At 44.6% G+C, this 26,511-nt stretch overlaps 2 protein-coding genes across 3 annotated transcripts; one reads left to right on the top strand and one right to left on the bottom strand.

The window, feature by feature from the left end:
- Positions 1–361: 361 nt before the first annotated feature.
- Positions 362–10,250, top strand: cdr2l (cerebellar degeneration-related protein 2-like). The gene is made up of 5 exons (XM_010874042.5): positions 362–762; positions 4,885–4,997; positions 6,094–6,242; positions 7,016–7,180; positions 7,395–10,250. The coding sequence occupies exons 1-5, from the start codon at positions 684–686 to the stop codon at positions 8,392–8,394; spliced, it is 1,506 nt and encodes a 501-aa protein (XP_010872344.1). The 5' UTR covers positions 362–683; the 3' UTR covers positions 8,395–10,250.
- Positions 10,251–10,803: 553 nt separating this feature from the next.
- Positions 10,804–26,404, bottom strand: arhgdia (Rho GDP dissociation inhibitor (GDI) alpha). Of its 2 annotated transcripts, none has more exons than XM_020051108.2 (6): positions 26,078–26,404; positions 15,432–15,627; positions 14,307–14,390; positions 13,256–13,332; positions 13,016–13,079; positions 10,804–12,512 (listed from the first exon to the last, which is right to left on the bottom strand). In XM_020051108.2, exons 2-6 carry the CDS (start codon positions 15,619–15,621, stop codon positions 12,313–12,315), a joined length of 615 nt encoding a protein of 204 aa, XP_019906667.1. In that variant the 5' UTR covers positions 15,622–15,627; positions 26,078–26,404; the 3' UTR covers positions 10,804–12,312. The 2 variants fall into 2 exon arrangements, with proteins under 2 accessions (XP_019906667.1, XP_010872346.1); XM_010874044.4 differs by having other exon boundaries at positions 14,307–14,393; positions 26,078–26,399.
- Positions 26,405–26,511: the final 107 nt, after the last annotated feature.

Raw genomic sequence — 26,511 nt, 5'->3', positions numbered from 1 at the left:
AGCAGCATCTTCTATAGGCAAGGGGCACTGGCATAGCGTGGCGCTGGGCCCTGGTGCAAGATGTCCTACTTATGAAACGGTATATGCATGTGATCCTGCCTTATATGTACTAGCTTTCTGCTTGTAATAACAGAATAGAAACACACGATGTAAAATACAAATACAACATTTCTTTATGATAGAGGCCAAGGACGGACCCGCACCTCCCGCGCCCCCGATAGTTACGCGCATGGCGAGGGAGTTGGGGACCATTACAAAATGGATAGAGACATCGGTGTCCAGCACCAGCGTGAGTGGGGGCGTGTGACAACAGCTGGACGCCTACGTAAATCATAACATGGGGGCGTGGTTACCGCATGATTACTTCTGTTAACTGATGGGGGGGAACCTTTTTGCGAAGTCTCTTTGTGATTGTAATTGACGTCGGTAGTTTCATGTTCGATAAATAACCTCTGTGTCATTCGTACCTCGAATGGTAGGCGTATTGCACGGTGTTTAGATACATGTCAGGACAGGTCGGCCCGCGGTTTTTGGATAGTGGAAGTTGCTGAAAGGGTTACAGTTTGGGGGACGGCGCAGTTTGAGATTTATTGATCATACGACGCGTGCGTTTGCTTCCGGGAGAAACGTCATTTGACGAGCGCCCGGTGCGGTGAACGTCCACAACGATAGACTGAGCATCGATGCTTCGTGCAGGCAGGATGGAGGAGTTTGTTACGGAGGAAGACGAGCCATGGTACGATCAACGGGATTTGGAACAGGGTAAGTAAGCCGGCACGATGTCATACATTGCATTTGGTTATAATTTTGTTTTGCGCTTGTTGTATGCAAATAGATTAATTAGCCTACAATTAAAGAATCTTATCAAAACTGCTGCTTTTGAAAACCGACTGCATCATCACTGTCCTTTAATTCGATATCTATAAATACATGGTATATCAGATGATGCCATTTGTCCCTGCAGGAAAACAGGATAATGACTTTAGGCTGGAATAATTATTGTTCTGTTGCTTTGGCTGTAGATAATTGTGTAATATAGAGCCTGCTCTTTCATTTGTCGATATTATAATCATTGATAATGTTCGAACTGGATTTGTTACGTTCTAAGATGGGGAAATGTGTTTTTTCTATCTTCCTAAGATGCCCCATTACCCTACATTTGAAGAAGGATGCGTTGGAAATGCGTGCTACATGTTTCATCTGTCAGACCATGCTCATCTTTTCTAAATGTATTTTTTCCTCCTTTATTTCGTTTTCTCAATCTTTCTATATTGTTCTCTCTGAAAAACACACACACAGGCCTACTCTTTCATCTCTTGAATTTCCCCCTCTGTGTACGGGCGCTGTTCTCGTCCCATTCATCCATTATCGAGCTGCCTGCCTTTGCCAATTATTCTGATCTTGTCAGTGAAGTGCGTGTTCTCAGAATAACCCTACTGTCTGTCTGAGTTCGCCCTCTGTTTCTCTCCTCTACTTACGATGGACGGTCACGTGCCAACCAACCCGTTTACCTTTAGGTATAGTTTCGTTAAGTCTCCAACAAACGCTAAGTCTCGGTTCTGCCTGGTACGGGAATATACTGGGGAGGTTTTAGGAGATGGACTGGGATACAAGGCTGCCAAAGTTGGCTGACAGAAAGAGATGGAAAACAAGTGGGTTTTTCAGGAACATAAAGGATTCTTAGTATTCTGTGGGACAGTTGACAAAGATATGATTTAGTTGCAGTCTGAGGGAGGAGAATGTCTGAGTTGGGTCTTAATTTTTTTGCAACCTAGACTGGAGACACAGGACATTTTACTAATCATTAGTCTGGTTTTAGGTGAATCATTGGGATCAGCAAGAGAGACGCTCCCAATGAGCATGAATTGAGGTGTGTGTGGAGGCCATATTATATACACAAACATTACAATTCAGCCAAGGTGAACATGATCAGACCTGCCTCCTAGAGTCTCACCTTTATCTCTTCCGCAGTTATTCGATTTAGTTAACCCAATTGAACCCATTACTATGCCAATGGCTAGATTGATACTGTCGTGTGGTCTCTGCTCTCACTGATCCTGTATATTGAACTAGCTTTCCTAGCAACATCATCCACCTCTTCTCTTATCCTCATTTAAATCTATAGCACAGGTGAGGAACTGCTGCATAATCTATGTTTTCCAGGTTGTGTGTGATTAGCAGTCATATCGTTCTTAAAGTGTACTGATACTACATTGGTAAAGTGTGCCGAGGTAAATCAACAAATAAAAAGGTGATCATCTTTGGGTAAATAAAAGTGAAGTCCGCTCAAAGGGCGTGTAGACATCCACTAGGCACCGTCGTGTCCCTACCCGACAGGGACCTGGTCCTGTCCTCCACGTCATCCCATTGACCGATGACCCAGAGTACCAAAGCAGCTTTGCGTTTCCCTATAGTCTGATCGAGGTTTGGGAAGCAGGTGGGTTCTCATCTCTCAGCGTTATTCGGTACGGATAGTCGGAGCGCTAAGCCCAGCTGGATGATCTGATTAGGGAGCTCCAGCCACTGCCCGTCAGCCTGGGATCAGACATTTGAGCGCCGGGTTTTGGAGGGATTTGAGGCCATCCAGCATATTAAATTGAAATAATACCACAGTCGTCTTCACTCTTCACGTACCGTCCCAGCCAATGATTCACGCTGTGTCGGCTGCATCAGCTCTTTCCCGTCACTTTCACACACAGGCGAGTGCTTATGCCATTATGTAAGTGATCTGCACCCAGGCCTTCTTGCCAGTTGACATCAGTGGCCATTGTCAACAGCTCGACATACAGTAGGGAGCACGTGTGTGGCTGCAGTTGTCAGGGGATGATGTCATAGTTGTAGCAGGCAGGGCAGTGTGGCTGTCATGTGCTTCACTAGATGTCACTACTGTGTGCGTTGTACGTAAGGGTGTTGGGAGGTTGCAGAGCCACACGTGCGGAAAGACACAGTACACAAACGGGTGTGTCTTGTTGGCTATTCTGTAAAGTGACACTTGATGTCAGGTTGACAGCAAAGCCATTGCTTTGGCTTGTTACATATGCAGCAGTGGTATTCAAATCTGCTCCTCTATGCCAGTTCCACTCCTTTTTATCATTGCAACCCCCTAATCGGGGACTTAGCCTTCTGTTCTGTCCCATAATTAATTGCAACCACCTGGTCATCTCAGGTCTAATTAAGTCCCTGGTTATGAGGTTGCAATTAAAAATTGGAGTGAAACTGGCTTTGAGGGCCAGATGTGAATACCCCTGCTATACAGGTTTCACATGTAGAGGATGTTGGTACATGGTAAACTGAAATCTGTGCACCAGGCGATCATTTGTATGACTGGTTCTGCTCTGGGCCCAGTCTCTTAATTGAAATTTCCATTATCCAGCAAACGTCAGAATGCAGAAATGTTTGTTTCTCACTGTAATACTGAGTTTTGCAAAGCAACTAGCATCCTTACTGATGACAGCCACTGTATGTGCTTCCAAAAATGGTTACAAAATAAAAAGTATATAATCCTTCAGGATGCTGTACTGCTGCAGGATAAGCCGACCTGTCTGGCATTAATTCTATTGTGAGTCGCACACGTGCAGATGGTCAAAAACATGTTTTTTTTTAATGCCTGTAATGACGATGGTTGCTCTGTGAAACTCCATACTGTGGCGAGAAACAAATGGTTTGGTGTAGCGTTTGCATAGCTGGCTAATGGGAAACTAAACCAAAGGACAGGCTACTGGGAGAAACACCCATAACAATCATCTCTGTGCACAGGCCAGTTCTTACAACCTTAACGTGACCGCATTTTGAGAAAGGCCCAACCATGGGATTACATAACCTTCAGGCCTTGGAGGATGTTTAGCAGGCACGTGTGTTAGTCACGTAGCATGCCCCCCCCCCCCACACACACCCAGCTAGCTGCACTATAATTCAACTCCTGTCCCTTGTGATTCAAATGTGCCGCTGACACCAGTGATAAAACACTGCGTTCACGTTCCGAAACGGAGGTCAAGCGTTCTGTCACACCCCCCTGTCCCGCCACCACTGTAGTGTCATGGCCTCCGAGTGGTGAGGCAGGCCTGTTGGAGCCAGTGCAGCTCCTCTTCCTCACTCCCAGGCCAGGTACGCAGCACCCAATGAATAATGAATCCATCAGGCTTCTCTGTGGAAACCTAGGGAATTGCTTCCCTGCGCTCTCCTGGGCCTTCGTTGTTCATGTCGGTTCGTGTCGATTGCCTTGCTTGAATGTGCCTTTTTGTTGGGAGATGTTTGTCAGAGCAGATCGAGAGACAAAGAGCAGAGAAGTGCTGTAGCTTGTGCTGTTTGGCCTTGTCCCAAGAAACCAGTTTTGTTGTGAAAACAGGGGGATGGGTCTAGTTGTGAGAGACTAAAGCTAAAACTTGCATGCATTACATGAAACTAGTCTTGGGAACCTTAAGGAGTTCTGAGCCAAACTGTGTGTTCTGCCTTGGCTAATCCGGGCAGAGCCTTTGCTTATTGGGTTTTCTCACTCCGTCTCCCCTTTCTCTGCAGTCAGACTCCATTTTCTTGTGCCCATCTTGGCAGAGGTCACAGAAGCTGTTCTTAATCAGAATAGAAGGATAAAATAAGTCTGGCAGGGCAGAATCAAATGAAGGGATTTTCTCTTGGTCGTTCTTATTGAATTTGAAATGAGGGGCTGTAGTTTTGAAGTCAGCACTTTCATTCAGGATTTAAATAATTCAGTTAAAACGGTGTAATCATCCAATGCCACACTTAAAACAGCTTTAACGCTTTCCCAGCTAAAAGTGATATCACATGCAGGTTAAATGTGAATGAAATGGTGTTGATGTGTTTTTCAGTGTTCAAACTGTTCCTCTCGCCTCCGTGTCTCCCCGTCCTTCACTCTGTCCCTGCTCACAGACCTGCACCTAGCAGCCGAGCTGGGGAAGACACTTCTGGAGCGCAACAAGGAGCTGGAGGACTCCCTACAGCAGATGTACATCAACAACGAGGAACAGGTGCAGGAGATCGAGGTATGGATTGACACCACCCGTTGAATGAGAGGGTGGGAGTGCGTGTCATGATCGATGGTGAATTGTTGAGATGCCGTGTTGTCAAGCTGGGCGCTGAACTGGTGTGGTAGCTGAGTTTCAGCAGTGAGATGAGGGCAGCTACATGGAGGTGGGGGGAGGAGGTGGGGGGGGGGGTGTGGCTCTGTGGGGGAGGGAGAACTGTAGACTCCTCTGATCTGCCATCTCATTAGTGAAGGAAGACTTGCCTTATTGGGCTGCAAGCAAACTGCCTGTGGAGGACCGCATCAACCAATCACATGCTTTAATCTGCTGGAGAATCGGAATCAAGTTGATTTACACTCTTAGAGAGGAATTAGGAATCTATCCCTGTAGGCTAAATTCCAAACACTCCTCTTCCCCTCTGCTTTTACACGCACGCACACACACACTTCTCCCATTTGCAAAAAAAATCTGGAGCTGAGGGAGTAAAAACTGAGGATGAATCTTTTGGTTAAGTGTAATTTTGGAGTTTGCAAAAAATCACACAACAATGGATAGGTGTGCCTGATTATGACTCATACTTTCTGATTTCGAGACTACTTAATGTTACGTTTGAACTGAAACTGAGGTATACATCTCGAACAACAAGGGATTTGTTCATTTGCGTTACATGCTCATTTCATAAAAAAGTGGAATATGAAATGCAGCATTAAAGTCAAGTGTGTCCTTTCCGCAACCCCTGACAATTGAGGGCCCTCAAAGGAAGTTGGTAGGGGTCAAGTGCCGATCTTCCTAACCTTAATCTGCTCATGTCTGTGTTCGATGTCTGGGTCATGGGTTATTGGGTGTGTTTTAGTAGTCCCAGCTTCCTCTCCATCTGCACTACTGTAACATGCTGTACCTTAGATCAGGGCTTCTCCAACCTCTCCTGTGGACCCCCAGCAGTTCCACATTTGAGATGTATTCCAAAGCTTGCAAAGCCCTACTAATCACTAAGCCCATGCCTAATTAATTCCAGTGTGCTGGTCCGGTGCTAAAACCACGACGTGTTTAAGGGAAACTCCACCGTGCCCCCCTGTAAGGTCCCTGTCTTCATTTACACATCTGCCCCCTACAGTACCTGTCCAAGCAGTTGGAGATGCTGAGGGAGATGAATGAGCAGCATGCAAAAGTCTATGAGCAGCTAGACGTGACAGCCAGGGAACTGGAGATCACCAATGAGAAGCTGGTTCTGGAGAGCAAGGCTTCCCAGCAGAAGATCGACAGGTGAGGGTTAATAGTCTCCCTTTGTTTTGCTAACTGCCATGATCCACAACATGAGTATTCACTCTATCTTAGGCTTTGTACCCTGACCAGTTTCTTCATTGCGGTTATACCAAGAATGTCTAAGAAATGCTAAGAACTATTTGGTTTAGAAGTTAACAGGCTTAGTTCTTGAATGGCTCCTACTGTTCATACTTAAGTAAATAAATGCCTCTAACGGTTGGTTCTGGAACAAAGGCTTAGTATAATCCCATTGCAGTGTAGTGCCCACTTTGTATGTAAAAAAAACAAACAAATATTCATCTCACTGTGGTACTATTTTTGATAGTATGTGATGATTTTACAAAACTCAAAAACTGATCAGATTAGGGCACATGTCAAGGTCTGGGTTGATTAGATGGTAAGCAAATAATCAGTTCTTGTAGTCAACGTGTTGGATGCAGGAGGAATAGGCAGAGTAAAGACCTGAGTGACTTTGACCAAGGCTTGATTGTTATGGCCAGACGACTGGTTCAGAGCATCTCTGAAACAGCCAGGCTTGTGGGGTGCTCCCAGTCAGTGGTATGGAGTACCTATCGAAAGTGGTCCAAGGAGGAACAAGCCACAAACCGGCGACAGGGTGTTGGGCATCCAAGGCTCATCAATGCACCTAGTAATTGTGTACGCAATGTATTAAGAGTGGTAAAAAATGAAAGGCATAGTACCAAAGCGACGGGGGGGAAAAGCCCTGCATGATGTAGGTCCACTTGGTAATATGAAGGCGTGTGTTTCTCCAGGTTGACTGGTACCATGGAGACTCTGCAGGCCCAGGTAGATACCATGACGACTCGTGTTGAGGAGCTACGGACACTGGAAGAGCTGCGGGTCCGCAGAGAGAAGAAGGAGCGTCGCAAGACTGTCCACTCCTTCCCCTGCCTCAAAGAACTCTGCACGGCCCCAAGGTACGGTGAGGCGAAATTCTCCTCAGACTCAGACTTAGGTCTTAGGTATGTGAGGTATGCTAATGCGCTCACTACACTTACCAAACAACCCTACATTTGGTCCAAAGTACACTCCTGGCCCAACCTGGTGTTAGTTATGGTGTTGTGTTAGAATGACGTAAGAGGATCTCTCTGCTGGAGCCTCAAATGCCTCCTCCGTCTGGTGTGTGCACAGGTACGAGGACGGCTTCCTGGTGGCAAACCCCGGCAGTGTGGACCTGGTGTCCGAGCACGAACGCCGGCCCCTGGACGAGGAGAACGAGCGTCTGAAGGGCGTGGTCTCCTCCCTGAGGTCCGCCATGGTGGCCGAACGGGGCCGGCGCGAAGGGGCGGAGCGGGAGTGCACGGCGGTGCTGCAGGAGTTTGAGCGTCTGGAACAGCGCCTCCTGGGGGCGGAGGGCTGCCAGCTGCGGGTGCAGGAGCTGGAGGCGGAGCTGCACGAGATGCAGCAGCTGAGGAGGTCCAGGGTGTGTCTGCTTGGGGGCGAGGAGGGCCTGGAGCAGACCCTGCTCAACAACGCCCTCGAGACAGACACGCCCGACGGGCCCGGGCAAGAGGATGGAGGGGAGGGAGCCGTGGGGTCCGGCGTGGCGGGGGAAAAAAGCACGCAACAGGGTGGCCCCGTGAGGAAGAGCTGCAGCGACACGGCGCTCAACGCCATCTCGGCCCGCGACGCCACAGGCCGGCGGCAGGGCAGCTACGCGATCCACGCCAACGGCGTCCGCAAGCGAGGCATGTCCATTCTCCGGGAGGTGGACGAGCAGTATCACGCCCTGCTGGAGAAGTACGAGGAGCTCCTGGGGAAGTGCCGGCGCCACGAGGAGAGCCTGTGCCACGCTGGGGTGCAGACGTCGCGGCCCGTCTCCAGGGACCCGTCCGTGAAAGACTACAGCATGGCCACCGCCGGCACCTCCTGCTCCGCCACGGCGTCCGCTGGACCCCCCACCCCACCCCAGACCCCCTCCACCCCTGAGGCCCTGGAGGGCATCAGCCGGCAGGTGGAGCAGGTGGACAAGAGGCTGGGACAGAACACCCCGGAATATAAAGCCCTGTTCAAGGAGATCTTCTCCCGCCTGCAGAAGACCAAGAGTGAAGTGAACTCCACCAAGGGAACCAAGGCTAGGAAGTCCCCAAGGCTAGGAAGTCCAAAGGGAAGGAAGTCCAAAGACAAATGAGCTGCTTTCCCTCTCGCCTGATGCTACTGAAAATACACTGAACTTTGGGTACAAAAAACAGAATTTATTTTTATTTCTTTGATTATGTTGCTTGGTCATAGTGGTCACTGGATGTCTTAATAGCAGGTTACTCTATTTGTGCACGGGGGAAATACAACCACTGCGGATGATCCTCAACTAGTTTAGCCTTATCTAAATCTACGCTGCCAAATTTCACCCTAATATGAAGTAATTGATCTTAGACATTCATCAACTGGGCAGATGAAATGCCTTGTTGCTTGACCTAACACAGTAATGACAACATAGTCTCGCACTAACATCCCTTTTTGACCTGTCCTTTGTTAAGACAATCCAACACAATATTTCAAATCCTAATCTGACTGAGTGTACACTGATACTGCACTAATTATATTTAAAATGTACAAAGACTGACTGTTTAATGTTTTTGCCAATGATGACTGTCATAATGAATAACATGTGGAGGGGATAAAATGTTTTCAAAAACAACAATATGCTTAATTAATTCCTGATGCTCACACGTTGTGAACTCCGCAATGAAACACAGCTATTAGACATGACTTGCATCAATACAACATACACTGGTTTTCAAAAGCAGTAGGCAAAGCCAGTTTGTCAAAAATGAAATTGTAAAAGACTATAGGACTCAATGAAATTGTTCTTGAATGAATGCTGTATCCCAAACTGTAAAATCACATAGTATGTTATTGAATTTACCTCCTTAAAATGATTCTTGAGATGACAATATTGGCAAATTGAGTGCAGAGTCTGAGGATTTTGACGACGTGCTAGGTTACGGTTATGGATATGTTAGGTTATGGTTAGGAAAAGGGTTAGCGTGAGTTACAAACATTCTACCTGACGCCTCTTAATCGCGCAACTCTCATTGCCAGAAACTGAATGTGTCTTAGCCATGAACACTAATTATGCATTGCTTGGGAACGGAACTCTCAATCACATTTCAGTCTCCTAAGTAATGGCTCCTTGGTAACACCTTAGCTTGCAGAATTCAGGTGTATTCACTGTAGTCTACGTCTTTCAAAACAACACTTTTCATTTGAACATTGAAATGCATGAAACTTTAAGATAAAATGTTAATATGAAGAATGATGCTGTGTGGATGTTGAAACATTATTTTATTGCGTTGGTATATTTGTCTTGCAGGCATTGATTCAGTTTTATCTTACTTTATTAAATTCTTCAGTCTTTCCGATTAGAACAAACTTTACAACCTGGAACACATGTGCCAAGATCCGCAGATGCTTCGGGGTGGAAATTACACGTTTTGGTCCAGGAGATAATAAATCCTGAAAATGTTGGATCTGCATATAGTTTCCATCTGTTTTTCTAAGTACATTGGTTGTCATTGCAATTTTTGTTCTCATTGTGTACAAATTGTGATATGGTCTTTTAAGAATTGGTTAACAGATTTTTTTTCCCCCCCACATTTTTAATAGTTACGGTTTTGTTGTGTGTACATGATGGAATGGGGAAGATGGTTAGGTTAATTCTGAGAACAGGCAGTAAAATGACTCAAAATAAAAACGTCAGGACAAAACATCCATTCAGAACCCTTTATTGTGACACAGGTGAACCGTAATCTCCAGGTGCAGAAAGTAGTCCAAAAAAAAAATATCACAATCATACTGATTCAAAGAACTGAGCCTAGCCCTACATAACTTTATAATCTTACAACATTAGAAAATGGAGTGTACAAAAATAAAGGTTATGAATAATGTCCTGGCTGTTCTTGTCCTTGTTGTACTTAACGGTTTGTCTATGTAGACCTGACCTAAAACATCACGTTCAGGAGTCTATAAATAGTACACAGGGACAAAGTCAAAATAACTATTCTGATGTTGAGCACCAGTTCTGTATTGCCTCAAGTCAACAGACCTTAGCACAGGGACCAGCTTATGGTTGGATTGGCTAGAGGCACATTCAGTGTTGGTCATCCTGGAGTAGTAATGCAATGTTTTCTAACAGACTTTGTGCGACATTCCTCTCTTCCCACAAGGACCACCAGAAAGGGCCCATAATTGAGTTGGTACAGGAGTGGGGTTAGTGTCTGAAAGGTCTGCTTACTGGCCATTTGACAACAGCAAAGATAAAATGTGCTCCTTAAAGGGATAGTTCATGCTTAACATATTTGGGTTGTGTGAAATGCCCAACGTGTCCCAATTTGGTATGAGCCACAATTTAATATTGCCCCAACTGGGTGAGAGCATAATTAGCATCATCCAAACCAATTAATTTAATTGTTTGATAGTTGTGGCGGTAGCAGGAATTTTTTTACTTGCATACTTTTATGTTGGAATATGACTCAAAACTTAAACTTGTCAGCACGAACTGAAAGAGAATCTGGGCCAAGATACAAAAAAAAATACTGCCTGCGGCAGGAAATGTAAACTGACTGATCATTCTCGCAGGGCAGGTTCTTTTGGAGTATAGATGTTACAAAACGTTTTGTTTTTTTTAGCTTACAACACAGCACTGACTGTAGCAGTACAATAGTTTCATTGCATGGATTAACACGATGGCTCTTCAAATTCTACCAGATCAGATTATACTCTAACTCAAACCTCTAGTGGCTCTCGTAAAAATCTGAGTTCTATTCTCATGTGGGTCATTTTGTCCATTGTTGATTCTACAGCCAGGTTTCAACCATGAACTATCCCTACTGCTTCAAATTGTCAACGAATCACCAAATCTTTGAAAAACAAGACATTTCACCAGTTTAAGGATAAAACCAGACATATGTGAAACACCTGGGACTGCCCCACTGAGCAGAGGGTTGGGAAACCCTGTTCTACAGGAATCCTTAATAAGGCGACATCGTTGCTAAACAAACTGGGTGAATGGGAGAACACCCTGATTAGGGACAATCACCTTTCATCAGGGGTTACAGTGCCTCTGGTGGGTCTGAGGTAAGTGCTGTTCATGGCACCTGTAATAGTTTGGAATTCCCACCAGTTTCCGAACACCGACCCCGATACATAGAATGCTCTCAAAGGCTTTCCACCGTACAAAACTGCTTTCAGAAGGACCAAATCTGACCCTTTTCCCCACTACAGTCTTTAGGCTGACTCAAAAGTGAGGAAACTGGGCACCGTGTGCAAACGTAACCTTGGTGAGAGGGCAATGTCCCCAGGTGAGTGTAAAGTGTTGGCCCTAAACAGCCATTAACACACAGCAAATCCCCCTTTAAAACTCTTTACAAGGCAAATCATGGTCATATTAAACAATCAGCAGGAAGGCAGGGGTAGAGGAATGTCAAAAAGACAAAGAAAAGAGAAAGAAGAATGATCAGGAAAAGGATGGAGGAGCTCACCTGATTACCAATAACATCCACACCAGCATTAAAACTCAGCTATCATTTTTCTTCTATTTCTTTTACTTTTATATACAAACAAACTAAAACACAAAGTAATGATTGTGCACAATGTTTGCTTTCTTCACATATTCAGTACTCGTCGTCACAAGGAGTCGGCTAAGAAGGGGGTCCGGGATCATAAAGACAAAATGGCTCAATTGCTGTCATATGTTACCAAATTGTAATTCTACAAATATTTCAGAATTGGATCTGTTGTGAAGCCAACAAGTTAGTCTACAGCCAAACCTACCCCATTATTAGGCATCAGTGTGTGAATTTTTTCTTTTAAGGTTGGATAAGAAAAAGCACTGACTGGAATCATTACTGTCATGGGAACTGAAACATGAACTGTGTCTTGCTGGATTTTTCGATCCTTGGTGGATTGGGTTGGACGGAGAGAGCAATTTGCTTGATTACTTCACAACACAATTCTGAATACCTAATGAATACATGGATCTCAAATTGGAGGAATAAAAAAAGAAGAGGGGGAGGATTGGGAAGATGGAGAGGATTAGGCTGACGCAGGCTCAGTCTTTCCACTCCTTCTTGATGTTGAGGTTCCACTCCCAGGACAGGTGGTCATGCTTATCGTCATCTGTAAACTTGGACTTGATGTTGTAGGTGCCTCGGGCCAACATGCCTTTAGGGGCCTCCTCAAGAGGGGTCAGGAACTCATACTCTGCTGGGCGGGGCCCATAGCTTCCCACCATGTAGTCTGACTTATCAACTACAGACAGTAAGAGAGAGGAGAGAGGAGAGAGGAGAGAGAGGAGAGAGAGGAGAGAGAGGAGAGAGAGGAGAGAGAGGAGAGAGAGGAGAGAGAGGAGAGAGAGAGAGAGAGAGAGAGAGAGAGAGAGAGAGAGAGAGAGCAAGCAGGCAGGCGAGAGAGAGAGCGAGCGAGAGAGCGAGCGAGCAGGCGGGCGAGAGAGAGAGTGAGCGAGAGAGAGAGCGAGCAGGCGGGCGAGAGAGAGAGCGAGCGAGCAGGCGGGCGAGAGAGAGAGCGAGCGAGCAGGCGGGCGAGAGAGAGAGAGAGAGAGAGGGGCAGGCATATAGAAAGAGAGGGAGAGACAGAGAGAGAGGCAGAGATGAACATTAATTATTTAGGCCATTCCGGAACTAATTAGAAGTAATTGTCAGGCTGTGTTGCTTCTGTACAGTCTCCCAGATGGACCAAGCAACTGTCTTCAACATCCAATCCTAGATAGCCTTGGTCCCTATGCAGGAACTTACCCTTGACTCCTTTCCTGTAGGTCTGCTGGGCGTACTTCAGTCCTGACACAATCTCTTTGTTGACCTGCAGAAACAGAAAAACAAGAGGTCACCACCCCTCTTCGGATAGGACCGTCACCCTTTTAGAAAGGGAAGCGGTTCGTTTTCACTTTAACGCTTCATGTCCAGAACAGCTTGATATTGACCAGGCAGAGTATATTCCCATTTGTTGTACAGACACAACATAGCTCCTTCATTTACCTTGAAGCTGATCTTTATCCTGTACTCCACGCCTTCCTTCAGGACAAACGACTGTTTCTTAAAGGACTCCAGGTCTCCTGATGGGGTGGAGGAGGACGGGACCACAGGAAGAGAATGTCATGGACATAAAGAGTTGTCACCTACATGTCAGTGGTATCACAACATCTGTTCCAGCAGTGTGTGGGCCACTGAGGCCATCACCATGTTGAAACAGTCAATTCTGGCACAATTATTTGGCCGATCCTGATGACTCATTCAATGTGCTGATCACAGGATCAATCTGTTGGCATCAGCCAATGAAGTTACAAGTCCCACTCACTTGGCTACATAAAAATGGCAGATGCCTTCAACGGCCAGGTCGATGCTGGAATATGTTATGGTCAGGGGGCTCCAGGCAGAGATGAGTTGCTCTGGATAAGCTACATGACAAATGCAATGCAATTGGAATAGTGTAGGACTGGATATGTAAATGAATGGGGTCCATTACATGGCGCTCACCAATCCAGTTGTCAGGGGAGGGACACTGCATCTTTAAGAAAATGCAAGGCACAACGGAAGGATTGTCAAGCCGATTCACCACGGTTGTGTCCACCAGGTGGCGCTTCCCGGTATTTGGGTTCAGCTCTACGGCTAATGTAGTTGACTCTACAGGCCATATGAGGGCATGAGTGTCCCAGAACAGCAGAGGAAATGCCTCATTACCCAACACAAATGCTGAACCCACGCATTACTGATGGCCCAGAGAAAATGTGCCTGACGTCTCTACCGGAGGATGCATGTTTGTTAACCCTAGGTGGACAGGTGTCACCATTTTGAATGTTCTACCATTTCAGCCGCTATGAGGCAATGTCTCGTTCTACCATTGGTACACTTGAGCGCCGCCTTCGCATTCATATGGAAAATATTACATTCTCATGTTAAGACCCCATTACACAACCAAGTCTTTCAGTACGGCCGGCCATTTCTCAATTACAAGTAGGTAAACTTCAGTGTGCCAAAGAGACACACCCTCCAAATACCAGACTGCAGCCAAGTTTAACGCTGTACTCACCCTGTAGGTCAAGGGTCAGGGGCAGTGGCGCCGTCTCACACATCAGGGTCAAACGTGTCACCTGGACATTGGGAGCGTTGGGATCTACTGGGAAGAACAGAAAAGGAAAGTACACAATTAAAAAATAGAAAAAGCGCATGTGTGTAGTAACTGGAGTGTGAAAATATGACTTCAAAAAGTTTGTATTCTGTTAACGTGTACCCAAATAATGTTGTTGACTCGTCCTGTACTTGTATGCCGTCAAAGCTTAAGTGAATAAAACCCCTTCTATGACCCCACCTCAAACCTCTAACTCAAAAAGACAGTTCAAACACCGCTCAGGAGGAAGACAGTCTTCCCTGAGGTGTTCAAACTGGCCAATCAGCAGTCTAGAAATGAATGAGCTGGCCAATCAGCAATCTACTGACACCAATAACTTTTTTTATGACTAGTATACGTAATCCTGTTGCTGGGGTAGGCTCGCACCGTTCCCATTTCAATACATTTTACTCACTGTATTTGACAATATATCACAACACAAAAACAACATTTCTCATTTAAGCATGTATCTATTACATTCCATAAAGAAAATACACCGTGGATAATGAAATTCATGAAAGATTGAAGCAACAGATGAAGAATGTGAGAAAGGCCTCTACTAGTAAGTGGGCCATCTAAGTCTTTGACGTCTAACTAAACTACACTTCATTTCCACTCAGCAGCCTGTATCTGAAAGAAATATTACTCATTTAGGTTATAGTCATTCAGTGGATTATCTCAGGCAAATTACATTAGGGGTGCCTTACATTTTCATGTTTGGACTACTGCCCAGTATTTGTGAAGCAAAGAAGGACATGGGCAAGCTGTTGTTGTCCCAGGAAAGTGCAGAAGGAACCGAACTCGGTCTAAAAGGTCAACCCACAACCATCAACAGCACACATCTCCAGCCGTTGTCAGTCATGGGATTTGCAAATAGGATTCATTAAATGCCTCGTGGAAACACTAGCAGAGTATGAGGGGTATTGATTTCATAAAAAATATAGTTTTGAGGCTTTGTTTATTAATCTGGTCAAAAGCGAGAAACACCATGTGGCTGTGCGTGCGTGTGTGTGTGTGCGCGTGTGGGGTTGGAGAGACAACACCAACCTGCAGCCACGGCAGCATTCCCTAGCAGGGCCTCCTTGTACTTTCGCAGGCTCTCGTCGTCTTTGTCCAGCTCCTGGATCTCCTGCAGGCTCTTCTGCGCAGGCGGCTTGTAGTTGACCCCGCCCTCAGCCTCCTCGTTGGCCGCGGCGATGGCCGCCAGCTGCTCTGGGGTAGGCTCGTGCTCTGCCATGGTCTTCTGCGGAGTCCGAGAGAGGAAGAAGACGTTCAGGTGGCCTGTCCTGATGCGTTCGGAAATATACTAGTAGCCTGGAAGGAAACGCTGTTGCCTTAGTAGATCGCTGTATGGAGCCCAACACAAAACCCTCCAAGGACCTCTGTCTCATTGGGAAGAAAAATGGCAACCGGCTTTATTAATGTTCCATTGCAGGAGGACAAGATTAAAAACAGCAGAGTGGAGAACACTCCCACTTCATCAGGGTGATATACTGGTCTTCCCTACTCAGCATCTGGAGATAAATCACTGACTTTACTGAAATGGTAAGAAACCTGGTAGGGGTCAAAACGCTGATGTTCCATTAAAGACGTGAGATTCCTCATCACCCACCACAAGGGAGGGACGAGGTGTATTTAAACTATTCAGGAGCAGATGGTGAAAGACATTAGCATTCAAGACCCAACATTAGGTCCCTAAACTGATCTGCAAGCAGCACAGGGAAGAGACTGTTCTTAATAAGTCACCCTGGTAGAAGATATGTAAGTACACACCTCTCATTGGACTTCGTACACGGCACCCTTATTGGTACAGTGAAACCTCAGCCGGGTGTGACTGGGCTTCGCCAGAGGCTTCTACTGCAACGAAGGGCTTTAGGTCCCGACTCACAGTGTCTGGACACAGTCCCAGTAGACGTCAGGCTTTTCGGGGCCCAGTTCTGTTAACAAGGGGCTGGGTGGTCAAAACGCAGATGTCTATCTGGACCCAAACCCCAGGCCTTTCGGGGCCCAGTTCTGTTAATAAGGGGCTGGGTGGTCAAAACGCAGATGTCTATCTGGACCCAAACCCGTTCCTTCACCCCCCCTCCCGACCCCTCCACCGCTGTGCAGTCAGCTCCAGCCATGCGGATCAAGCGGAAGGGTGGGGGGGAGGGCAACATGCTAATGTGGCTAGGAGTATCCTGCCCACCGTTCAACGGCAGCTAGGCCCTGGGGACCACCGAAACCATTCAAAGGAATCAGGACAGTGATTAGAGGAAGGGTGCTCTTTTCTGACCATTGGGGTTCATGAGTAGCGCTTAGTTGCAACTGATACAAAGGTCTTCCCAGGTTACATAGTAGTGTGGTCGTTGCTGATGTAATGCCTCCGCTACGCTGCCTTGAAACTGCATCTCTGTCCTTTATCTGCGTTTCTGCAGAGTGGCTTCCTGGTTCCTCGTGAGTGATTACCACAGAGCAGACAAGTGCACCACAGACAGACAGACAGAGATTCTGAATGCCCATAGTGGCAGCAGCTCAGTTTGGAGTCAATGGTGCATTGTTTGAATGTTAAATTACTGATGTACTTCACTAACACCTCAGGAAGTCATTTTAATTAGATTTTTAAAGGATCACTGTCTACTACTTTTTTATAATACACTTTTTCCCTGTTACTCTTTTGACCATTAAAAAGATCAGCCTGACTGCATGTGCCTTCAGAAGATCTGATTGGCTGACGGCACTTAACCAGCTGAAAAAAAGGTGAAAGTGGATCATGCAGGTGGCAAGACACTGTTTGCATGTTTCGTCACCCATCCCCACATTCACACATGTTCCTGTTGCAAACCTGAAAAATCTATTTACATATTACTGTTTTCAGACTGAAAAGTTTTCCTGATAACTCCAGCAAACATGAATAGGTCATTAATAAACCATAACTGGAGCAAAAACCCTGAAATCCAAACCCACAGGCAGGCCAAGGATCGTCAAGTATTTTCATTGCCTTACTGCATTCTGTCAAACCTGAAATTCTACAACTGAGAGAGTAAACCCCCTTATGTTTTGTGTTACAGGGGAACTGACAGTAGCTGACCCTAAATGTCACACTTAGAAGCAAATCAACATAGCCTTTCCTTTAGCATTACACAACAACAAGCCTACACACATTACAATACATAAACTAAGCGACATTGAGTAGGTCATCTCTGAGGAATGGTCAAACAAATGGCATGGTTAAGAATAGTCATTTACCGAACAGGGCAGAGGCAGACCTTCACGAACACAATACAGAACAATGGGATTATGTCTGTGTAACATGTTCACAGGAAACCCTAACCGACAAAGACAGGAAGCCTTGGTTATTCTTTACATCACACTATGTCAGAGAGTAGAATAATTCAAACCAGCCCCTTTCAATGACAGAGAAACCCTGGTCCCATACACATTACAGGAAAATGGAAATAAAGAGAACAGAAAAACAGGTTGTGCTGTTTTAGAAATAGTGTCCAACTATTACAAATCAAGCTGCGTGTTGTGTAGAACTCTAACAAAACCAGACATGCTCCAAATAGCCATCCACAGCCCCTCAGGGGAAGAGCAACGCGCAAATTCTATCTAATAAAACGGCTTTACGCCACACCAATTTTATTATAGGGGCTATTTAACTACACACAAGCGCACCGCAAAAGAGTTGAACACGGACGTTTTGACATAATGGGCAGGGCTCCAGACACTGAACAAACACAGGCGTCGATATGACTTCACTGATATAACATGCCATCGAATCCCAGCTCACCGAGCAACTGCGTCAAAATCAAACTAGTGCAACCTGGCGCGGGCTCTCATATCTGTCACCACGATAACCAGAGTCCCACACCCCTCCTCACTACAACACCCTTTCATTTAACCCTACACGATTTCACAGCGCTTCGGGCGTAGCCGGGCCTGCCCGAAGGCAAGACCGGAGGACTCTGAACCAGAACCGGGCCTCTCCGCATTCCGACAAAAGCAAGACATCCTGTCCCGCTGGCGGTTGGGGTGCTTCGACAGCTCGCCTGTATAAACGAGTACGCTGTGGAAAGGCAGCGAGGGGGGAGAACGGGCGGAGGTTCGGGGGAACCTCTTTCCCACGTCATCGCCGTTCGTTCCGCGGCCTCTCCTGGATTCCCCGGACCCTGTCCTGATCCGGGGTTTGGTGGAGTGCCGCTGCATTCAGCGGGGGGGGGGGGGGGGGGGGGGGGGGGTTGGGGTGTACCGCAATGAATAATAGGGATGCGGAGGAGAGCGCCTGACCCTCACGCACGCCAAAGCACGGCCTCCACATAACTTGAGTGGCTGCCGCTTCAGAGTAAGTGAAGTGAAAAACAAGGGGAGGAAGAACACAACATGCATACTGAGCATACCGTACTGGTTGGGAATGGCTACAGTTAAGAAATAGCAAAAAGCAGCATTTATGATAACAAAATAAAAAAACTTCCATGACAACAGCAAACAAACAGCCATTGTAACTTAATGTATACATGTGTCTATGAGGCACCACCCAAGCAGTGGGCCACTGTAGCCTAGCATGTTAATCACTGTCCTGTATGGTGAATCAGTGTGGCCCTCATCTAGCATGTTAATCACTGTCCTGTATGGTGAATCAGTGTGGCCCTCATCTAGCATGTTAATCACTGTCCTGTATGGTGAATCAGTGTGGCCCTCATCTAGCATGTTAATCACTGTCCTGTATGGTGAATCAGTGTGGCCCTCATCTAGCATGTTAATCACTGTCCTGTATGGTGAATCAGTGTGGCCCTCATCTAGCATGTTAATCACTGTCCTGTATGGTGAATCAGTGTGGCCCTCATCTAGCATGTTAATCACTGTCCTGTATGGTGAATCAGTGTGGCCCTCAGCTAGCATGAGGGACTACGCCCGCTAGGCAAACAAGATTATGGACACTTATGGCAGTCTGCAGGCACGCACTCAAACCAACCAACTAAACAAAGACTCATCAACAACCAAAAAGAGGATGTCAACCAAGCACAGCTGATGAGCGGACCAATCAGAGGTCTAATTCACTCAATGAGTGAACATGTCAACTTTGACTACAGACATAAACAGCCTGCGAGTGAAGTTGTGTGTTATAAGTATAAATGTGCTGATCTGCTTGTGTATCAACTTTGAACAACCCACTGTAGTTCTTAGCATTGGCAGATAAATACCACTAGCTTTAATTGGAGGATTATCCTAATTTGATGAGACTCAGGAGCACTTTCATCCAAACACTCTGGATTCTCAAGCGTCTGACACCCAGATAAGAGCCGTTCCTTGGCAACAATTAGAGCCATGGGTTACTGCCAAAGAGACGACTGCTAATAAGACATTGGGGGACAGCAGGCTAGTGGGCTCGGGGGTGTCAGGAGTGAAGAGTCCTATGATAAGCCTCATTAGTGTATTTCTATAATTCAAGCTTTAAAGTAATCTGGTGTCTCAGCCTTATCCCCAGATCTCAGATGGGGTTAAAAAGAAGGGAAAAAAAGGTGACATCCCAAGTGTATTTTGAAAGAAAACAGCTACATTGCCCCAAAGCTATAATAAGCTTTAAATCACAGAGGGGGTGGAGACACGGCAGTGAGGAAGGGATTGAGAAACCGAAGATTACAGAAATCATTCATTGGGCTTAACTCCAATGCCAGGGTAAACCCACCATAATCACTGACACAATCGCCTCCAGGAACACGACACAGCTGTATTAACGGACTCAAGAAGGGGGATGGGAACATACAGTGCCGTTCAAAGGTTTGGGGTCACTTAGAAATGTCCTTGTTTTTGAGAGAAAAGCATTTTTTCTTTTGTCCATTAAAATTACATCAAATTGATCAGAAATACAGACATGGTTAATGTTGTAAATGACTTTTGTAGCTGGAAACAGCAGATTTGTTATGGAATATCTACATAGGCTTACAAAGGCCCATCATCAGCAACCATCACTCTTGGCATGTTGTTTGCTAATCCATGTATATCATTTTAAAAAGCTGTGTGGTCATTAGAAAACCTTTGTGATTATGTTAGCACAGCTGAAAATTGTGCTGATTAAAGCTGTTATTATATAGTCTAGTTGAGTATCTGGAGCATCCGCAATTGTGGGTTCAATTACAGGCTCAAAATGGCCATAGAACAAAATTTTCTTCTTAACCTCATCAATCTATTCTTGTTCTGAGAAATGCCAAGAAACTGAAGATCTCTTACAATGCTGTGTACTACTTTTGTCACAAGACAGTCCAAACTGGCCCTAACCAGAACAGAATACAATGAACAAATACATTGGAGTGTCTAGTTTGTGAAACAGATGCCTCACAGGTCCTCAACTGGCAGCTTCATTAAATAGTACACGCAAAAGAACAGTCTCAACGTCAACAGTGAAGAGGCGACTCCGGTATGCTGGCCTTCTAAGCAGAGTTGCAAAGAAAAAGCCAAATCTCAGACTGGCCAATAAAAAGAAAAGATTAAAATGGGAAAAAGAACAAATCTGGACAGAGGAAAAACTCTGCCTAGAAGGTCAGCATCTCGGAGTCACCGCTTCACTGTTGACACTGAGACTGGTGTTTTGCTTTGCTTTCAAAAACAAGGACATTTCTAAGTGACCCCAAACTTGAACAGTAGAATTATTTCTAATGTATCTTGGAAAGACCCATTGACTTGTTTTACTGGGGCTGCTGAAATGTGCATGCATGTGCATGCGTACGTGCAAACACTTTCATCCCTCCTGTCATCTAGAGAACCTTTGCATTTCTCAATTTTTCCCCACAGGATGCCCCGTTTCATGTGTCCTTGTGATGTAGCTTTGCGTTGAGGTCTGTTAGGGATAGCCTTCTGATGTATCTCAATCGAGGAACAGTTCATGTTCTCTAAATGTTCCCATTGTCCAAAATGCTACATAAAGATTTTTTGGAAATTCTCCTGCCTTGACAAACCTAACAAGTAAGTCCTTAAATCAAGTGCAAAATCGGAAATGCTGGCTAAAAAGTGCTCTACTTCCTTGTCTGCTATGACTGTGTTTCTTCTTCTGCGAGAACATAACTAACATCCGCTAGTTCAGAGAGGACTGCTTAACTGCATTTAAAACACATTCTAATGCAAAACGCTTCAAACGGATCTCCTCGCCTGTACCCGTGAGACATTTTCAACCAGGCAATATCTCAATTGCAACCTTGATTTTATGAGCAGGTATTTAGGTTACCAACGATGGCTTGATGTGACATCATCAGACACCCAGGGCTGCTGTACAAACCAGAGGGTACAGCTCGAACTACAGAAGAATGCCTTGAGCAAGAACTGCAGCCAGGAAATCCTGTCAGAGCTGATGCAATGCTGGAGGACCTCCCCTTTCCACAAAGTGACACATGAATAAATAAAGCAGGGAGGAGTGAAGTTGAGAACGTATCAGTTGAAAGAGACAAATATATTCTACTTAAACTTGAAATCCTATTGAAACAAATTAGGCAATTAATAATAATCGGTGTCCAGATATTGCAATTATTGTAAGACACAAATATAGCGTTCATATTTCATCAACACTGTCAAAGGAGAACAATAACTATAGCCGTATCCTTCCAAATGTATTAATGGAACCAGTGATTCATAATTGTCATAAAGAAAACAGCTTTCTGTTTCTTCCTGCATTCTAGTGTACTGGGGCCGAGATACGTTACTCGTTTTATAGAGAAAAAGTTATGTAAAACGCTCCAGAAAGCTGCGACCAACCTATAGCAAAAAACGTAAAACGCCGTTTGACTGTAGTGGAACAACACATTCTATGCAATCACAACTACTAAACTACCCAATTTTATTCTGCAAAAATAACTGAACAAAGCAGAATCACGGTATATGAATGTTGGCTCTACATTCTGCCTGGATAGACAGCAGACAATGTGAATCATACTGTTGTATAGAGGGTGCATTCAGTTGGGCTTTTTCAGTGTGGCTTCATGATCTGATGTGTCGTCGGATAATCTTCAAACCTTTTTTAGCTTTTAGCTATGATTCTGCTGGAAAATATCTGCTAAAAGCCATTGCATATACATGGCAGCACTTTTACTTTAAGATGGAAAGATGAAAAGAATGTTCATCAACAATCTGTGATAAATTCTGGAATGTCTTTTTCAAATGAAATGACACCTTCCAACAAAATAAATTATAATTATGCTGAGGGACCTGTGTGATAAGAAACAGAACAGCTTGCCAAGATGTGCAACAGAGGATACAAAACTTAGACTAACTTGGACTCATCTCAACCTGCTGTGGAGTTGAGACGATCAGAATGCAGCCCCCTGGGTAAAACAAGTTTGGCACCTACATGCTCTAGTGCCCTGCCTTGTTTTCCAGGGGACTTGTAAATTTAAGTATGTAACCCTAATGCACTCTGAAGAATAGTTTTTCCTCGCTATGTAAATGTTCTTGGATTCATCAATGCCTTTCATCTGAAATGATAATCGATGCAAAGACTTACAAAAAACAAAAACAGGCACTACGATCTGTCAAGTTCATGTATCAAATAATTGCTAATAAATCTGCTTTATTACTCTACCCCAAGGGGGACAAGCTAACACAAGCCCACCAAACAACAGTTTAGCCTGTTTTTTGTTTTAGCCAGCCAAGAAAGCAGATGTCCTCAGGGCGCGACTGTTGTAATCTTTTTTGTCCAGTCTAAGTCATGTTACAATGAGGAAGCAGCAGAAGATAAGAGCTCATCCGTAAAACAGGAGTCTGTGTGGAGATGCTGGCCAGCGTCCCGTTCCAAGACCCTTGTGAGTTAGAGCAAACACAGAAGGGACCGACGTGTAGGGTGAGTGATTGAGAGGACAGATAGCCAACTGGCTCTGAAAGAAAAGAAGTCACCCTCAGGTCTGTTTCTTGTCAGGACAGGCTAAGCGGGCTATAGGAGTGAGAGGAATGTGCAGGAAGCTTTATTAAAGGCCTCCATTGTGATAGCTGTCTGTGGATTGCTTGCCAGGCCTGTGTGCTAGCTGGTGCTGTGTACTTCCCCAGTCAGATCGCCTAAGAATACAATCTGTCAGGGAAGCAGGGTTAGCCACAAACTTGTTGTCTCACCTGCTTCCAGCTGAGGAACAGATGGAACTTTGTGCTCTCGTTAACAATAAAGAATGGCGGAGAACCTTTATCGAGAACAAGATTAGCCTCAATGTCACTCATTTCAATCTGAGAAAATAAGTTTGCAGTCATAACTCGGAGCAATGTTCATGTTTTTGAAGAATAAGAAGTTAACACTTAAATGTCAATTCAATGGCTGGAAAATTGCCATAAAGTCCTACTGAATAACATAGCTAATAAAACAATTAGCAGTTGTAGATAAACTGTATACAACAGAAATGTCTTGCAGTGGTATAATACCATTGATTAGAGAGATGCCCAATTTATCCCTATGGATCAATACATCCTCTCTCTACATGGCCACAAACAGTCATGCCAACAGCCAATCTTCTTGCAGACTAGGAACCATGTTACTTGGCTAAGGGTACACTACTCCAAAAAATGTCAACATCAGGCAACTTTCCCATGAACCTCTGAAAAACAATTATAACAAAGCTAGGGTATTTTTGAGCTGATGCCCTTTCGGAAGATACAGTAATGGTCTGATGTAGGTCGATAAGAGGCAGGAGTGTAGCCTTGTCCGGAAACTATATTGGGGAAATGTAAATCAATAATTCTAGCAGGAGAGGTGAATTTAATTCTTTAAAGCAGTAGAATATACGGATATCCACCTACATAACTGATCCTATATATAGGCTGTAGGTGACTCATTCACCTTTAGACAGGTTACATTATTTTGTACCTGGTCCCTGGTTGAACTATGTACTGACCACCCTTCAACATAGCTTCAATAACATACAGCATGCTATCCTCAAACTCCAACTACTAAAATCTAATAAAATGTCTGGTCTTTAAATGGAAAGTACCTGCCCTCCCCACAAACATCCTAACCTTCGATGGATATCAATTAGCGAACTTTAATATCTCTAAGTACTCAGGTATCTGGTTAGATTGCTCACTCTTGTTCCAGACCCACATTAGCCACCTCCAGTCCAAAATAAAATATTAAATTGGTTTGCAGTTTCACAACAAAGCCTTCGTCACCCACGCTGAAAAACAAACACAGGCAAAAATGACCATCCTACCAGTCCTAGACTTACTGCATCACCACGATCAGACACCTCAAACAATTCGATGTAGCATAGTTTATCACAACACCTTCAGTTTTGACACCAGTGCCCTCTGCAATACTCACCACAGAGGTCTTTAAGCTCTGTTAAATTGTGTTTTGATAAATACACACGCCAGAATTATGAGGTACAAACTTTTCTACATGTCCCTCATAGGCAAAACCCCACCTTACCTCAATGTCCACCTACCCTATAGAAAATTGGGATCTGCAAAGTTTCATTCTCTGATCATTGGTAATGTTAACCCCTAATTTTATCATTTTCAGTTCTCTGATCTCAAGGACCAGAATGAATTACAAAAGACACAAACTTGACAGCAAACTCCTTACTCATTCAAAAATAAATATTCTGCGGTTACCTAATCACTGCACCTGCTAAGCACCATGTCTACATATCACCTCATATGGTGAGATAATCTGTATCTATCTGTACATTCAGATCACCTGTTTTGTAACTCATTGATCTCTTAATTATTTCATTCCACATTGTGTTCTTGATTGTGTTCATGTGCCACAAAATATCGCCTCGCAATGTGTTATGCCATTACCAAGGCCCTCAATATGAATGAGAATTTATTCTAAATTGGCCTACCTGGTTGAATAAAGGTGAAAAATCGAGTACTTGAATATGACCACTAAAATCACAGCAGACAGAGCAAAAAGTTGGCAGCCATCTGTCATAACGTATTACAAATTGTAGGTAACATTTAACCTGCAATTTGATATTTTAATACTACTGCAAGTGCAACTTTTTTACAGGCAGATGCTGCAAACCAAGAATCGCCCTAGTATGTACATGCTAACAGAACAGAAGTATATACGTTTCGCTATTCGTTAGAAACAGGAAAAAACGGGAGGCTTGACATTCGGGAAAAAACAGCATTCGTACAGGTTTGTAAACACGCCACTTCCAGTTTTAATTAATAATGGGATCAATTTCTGATTGAAATCGCGGACAAAGAACTTGCATTTCCTCCAATGATTCCTGTTACATATTCCAGGAAGTGACAACGAAAACGTTAACAACTTTTGAGTTAAATAGTTACAAATGCCTATTTAAATTTAAATGTGACAAAAACGGTCACTTGCCCTTGTTGTTTTGCAATTAATTAAATGGCTTGCTTGGCCAACTGGATCGGATCAGAGATCAACTTATTAGCAGGTATTCAAGGATAGCCTACCTGAGACATGTGACTTAGCATTTTACTTCAAACTAGCCTCTACCACAGAAACGACATCAAAACTAGAAAACAGCTCCTGGTCTGAAAAACATAGAGACGGTAATCGAGAGTATAGCCATTCATTGATGTTGTAATTTGATTGTTAGCTTGTATAGTAACAAGTTACAGAACACGAACAACATTCTTGTCAAAGTAACCCCATGCTAATTTGACCTATTATAGATTGTCCTACAGGAGATAAAAGTTGAAGCTTAAAAAATGTAATAAAGATAAAGTGGTTTGGCAAGTTTAACTATTTTCTTGGCCCTTACCGTGGTGGTGCTGCTGCTACGCTGAAGTACGCGCCTCTGAATGGCGAGGAGGGAGCGGCAGCTCAAGTCCAATGCACAACACGCTTCCGGGAATATTGACGCGCACTACAAAGGCTGTCGTGGTCGGAAGTCGGAACGCTGGGTGTGAAATCAGTAACAGGCAGGTATCAAATGCATGAAACAAATCATGTTACCCTAAACTCGGAACATGTATTTAGCTATGAGAAACTAATTTGGCGAAAATAAATGTTTTCCTTAAAACAGGGAACCATTGCACATCTATTGAATCTTAGTAAAAGGCTAAATCACAACCCTTTAGACCAGACGACCTTGCCTGATTAAATACTCCGTACGCATAGGAGACCAAAAAACGAGAGTAACGGACATTTCACTGCAAAATAGGCAACATGCAAGTCAACTTGAACCGAATAGTT

The sequence above is a fragment of the Esox lucius genome, chromosome 11 (assembly GCF_011004845.1).
Source record: "Esox lucius isolate fEsoLuc1 chromosome 11, fEsoLuc1.pri, whole genome shotgun sequence".
In the NCBI taxonomy this organism is placed as follows: Eukaryota; Metazoa; Chordata; class Actinopteri; order Esociformes; family Esocidae; genus Esox; species Esox lucius.
Note: the sequence above shows the minus strand (reverse complement) of the source record. Positions and strands in the feature narration are given on the sequence as shown.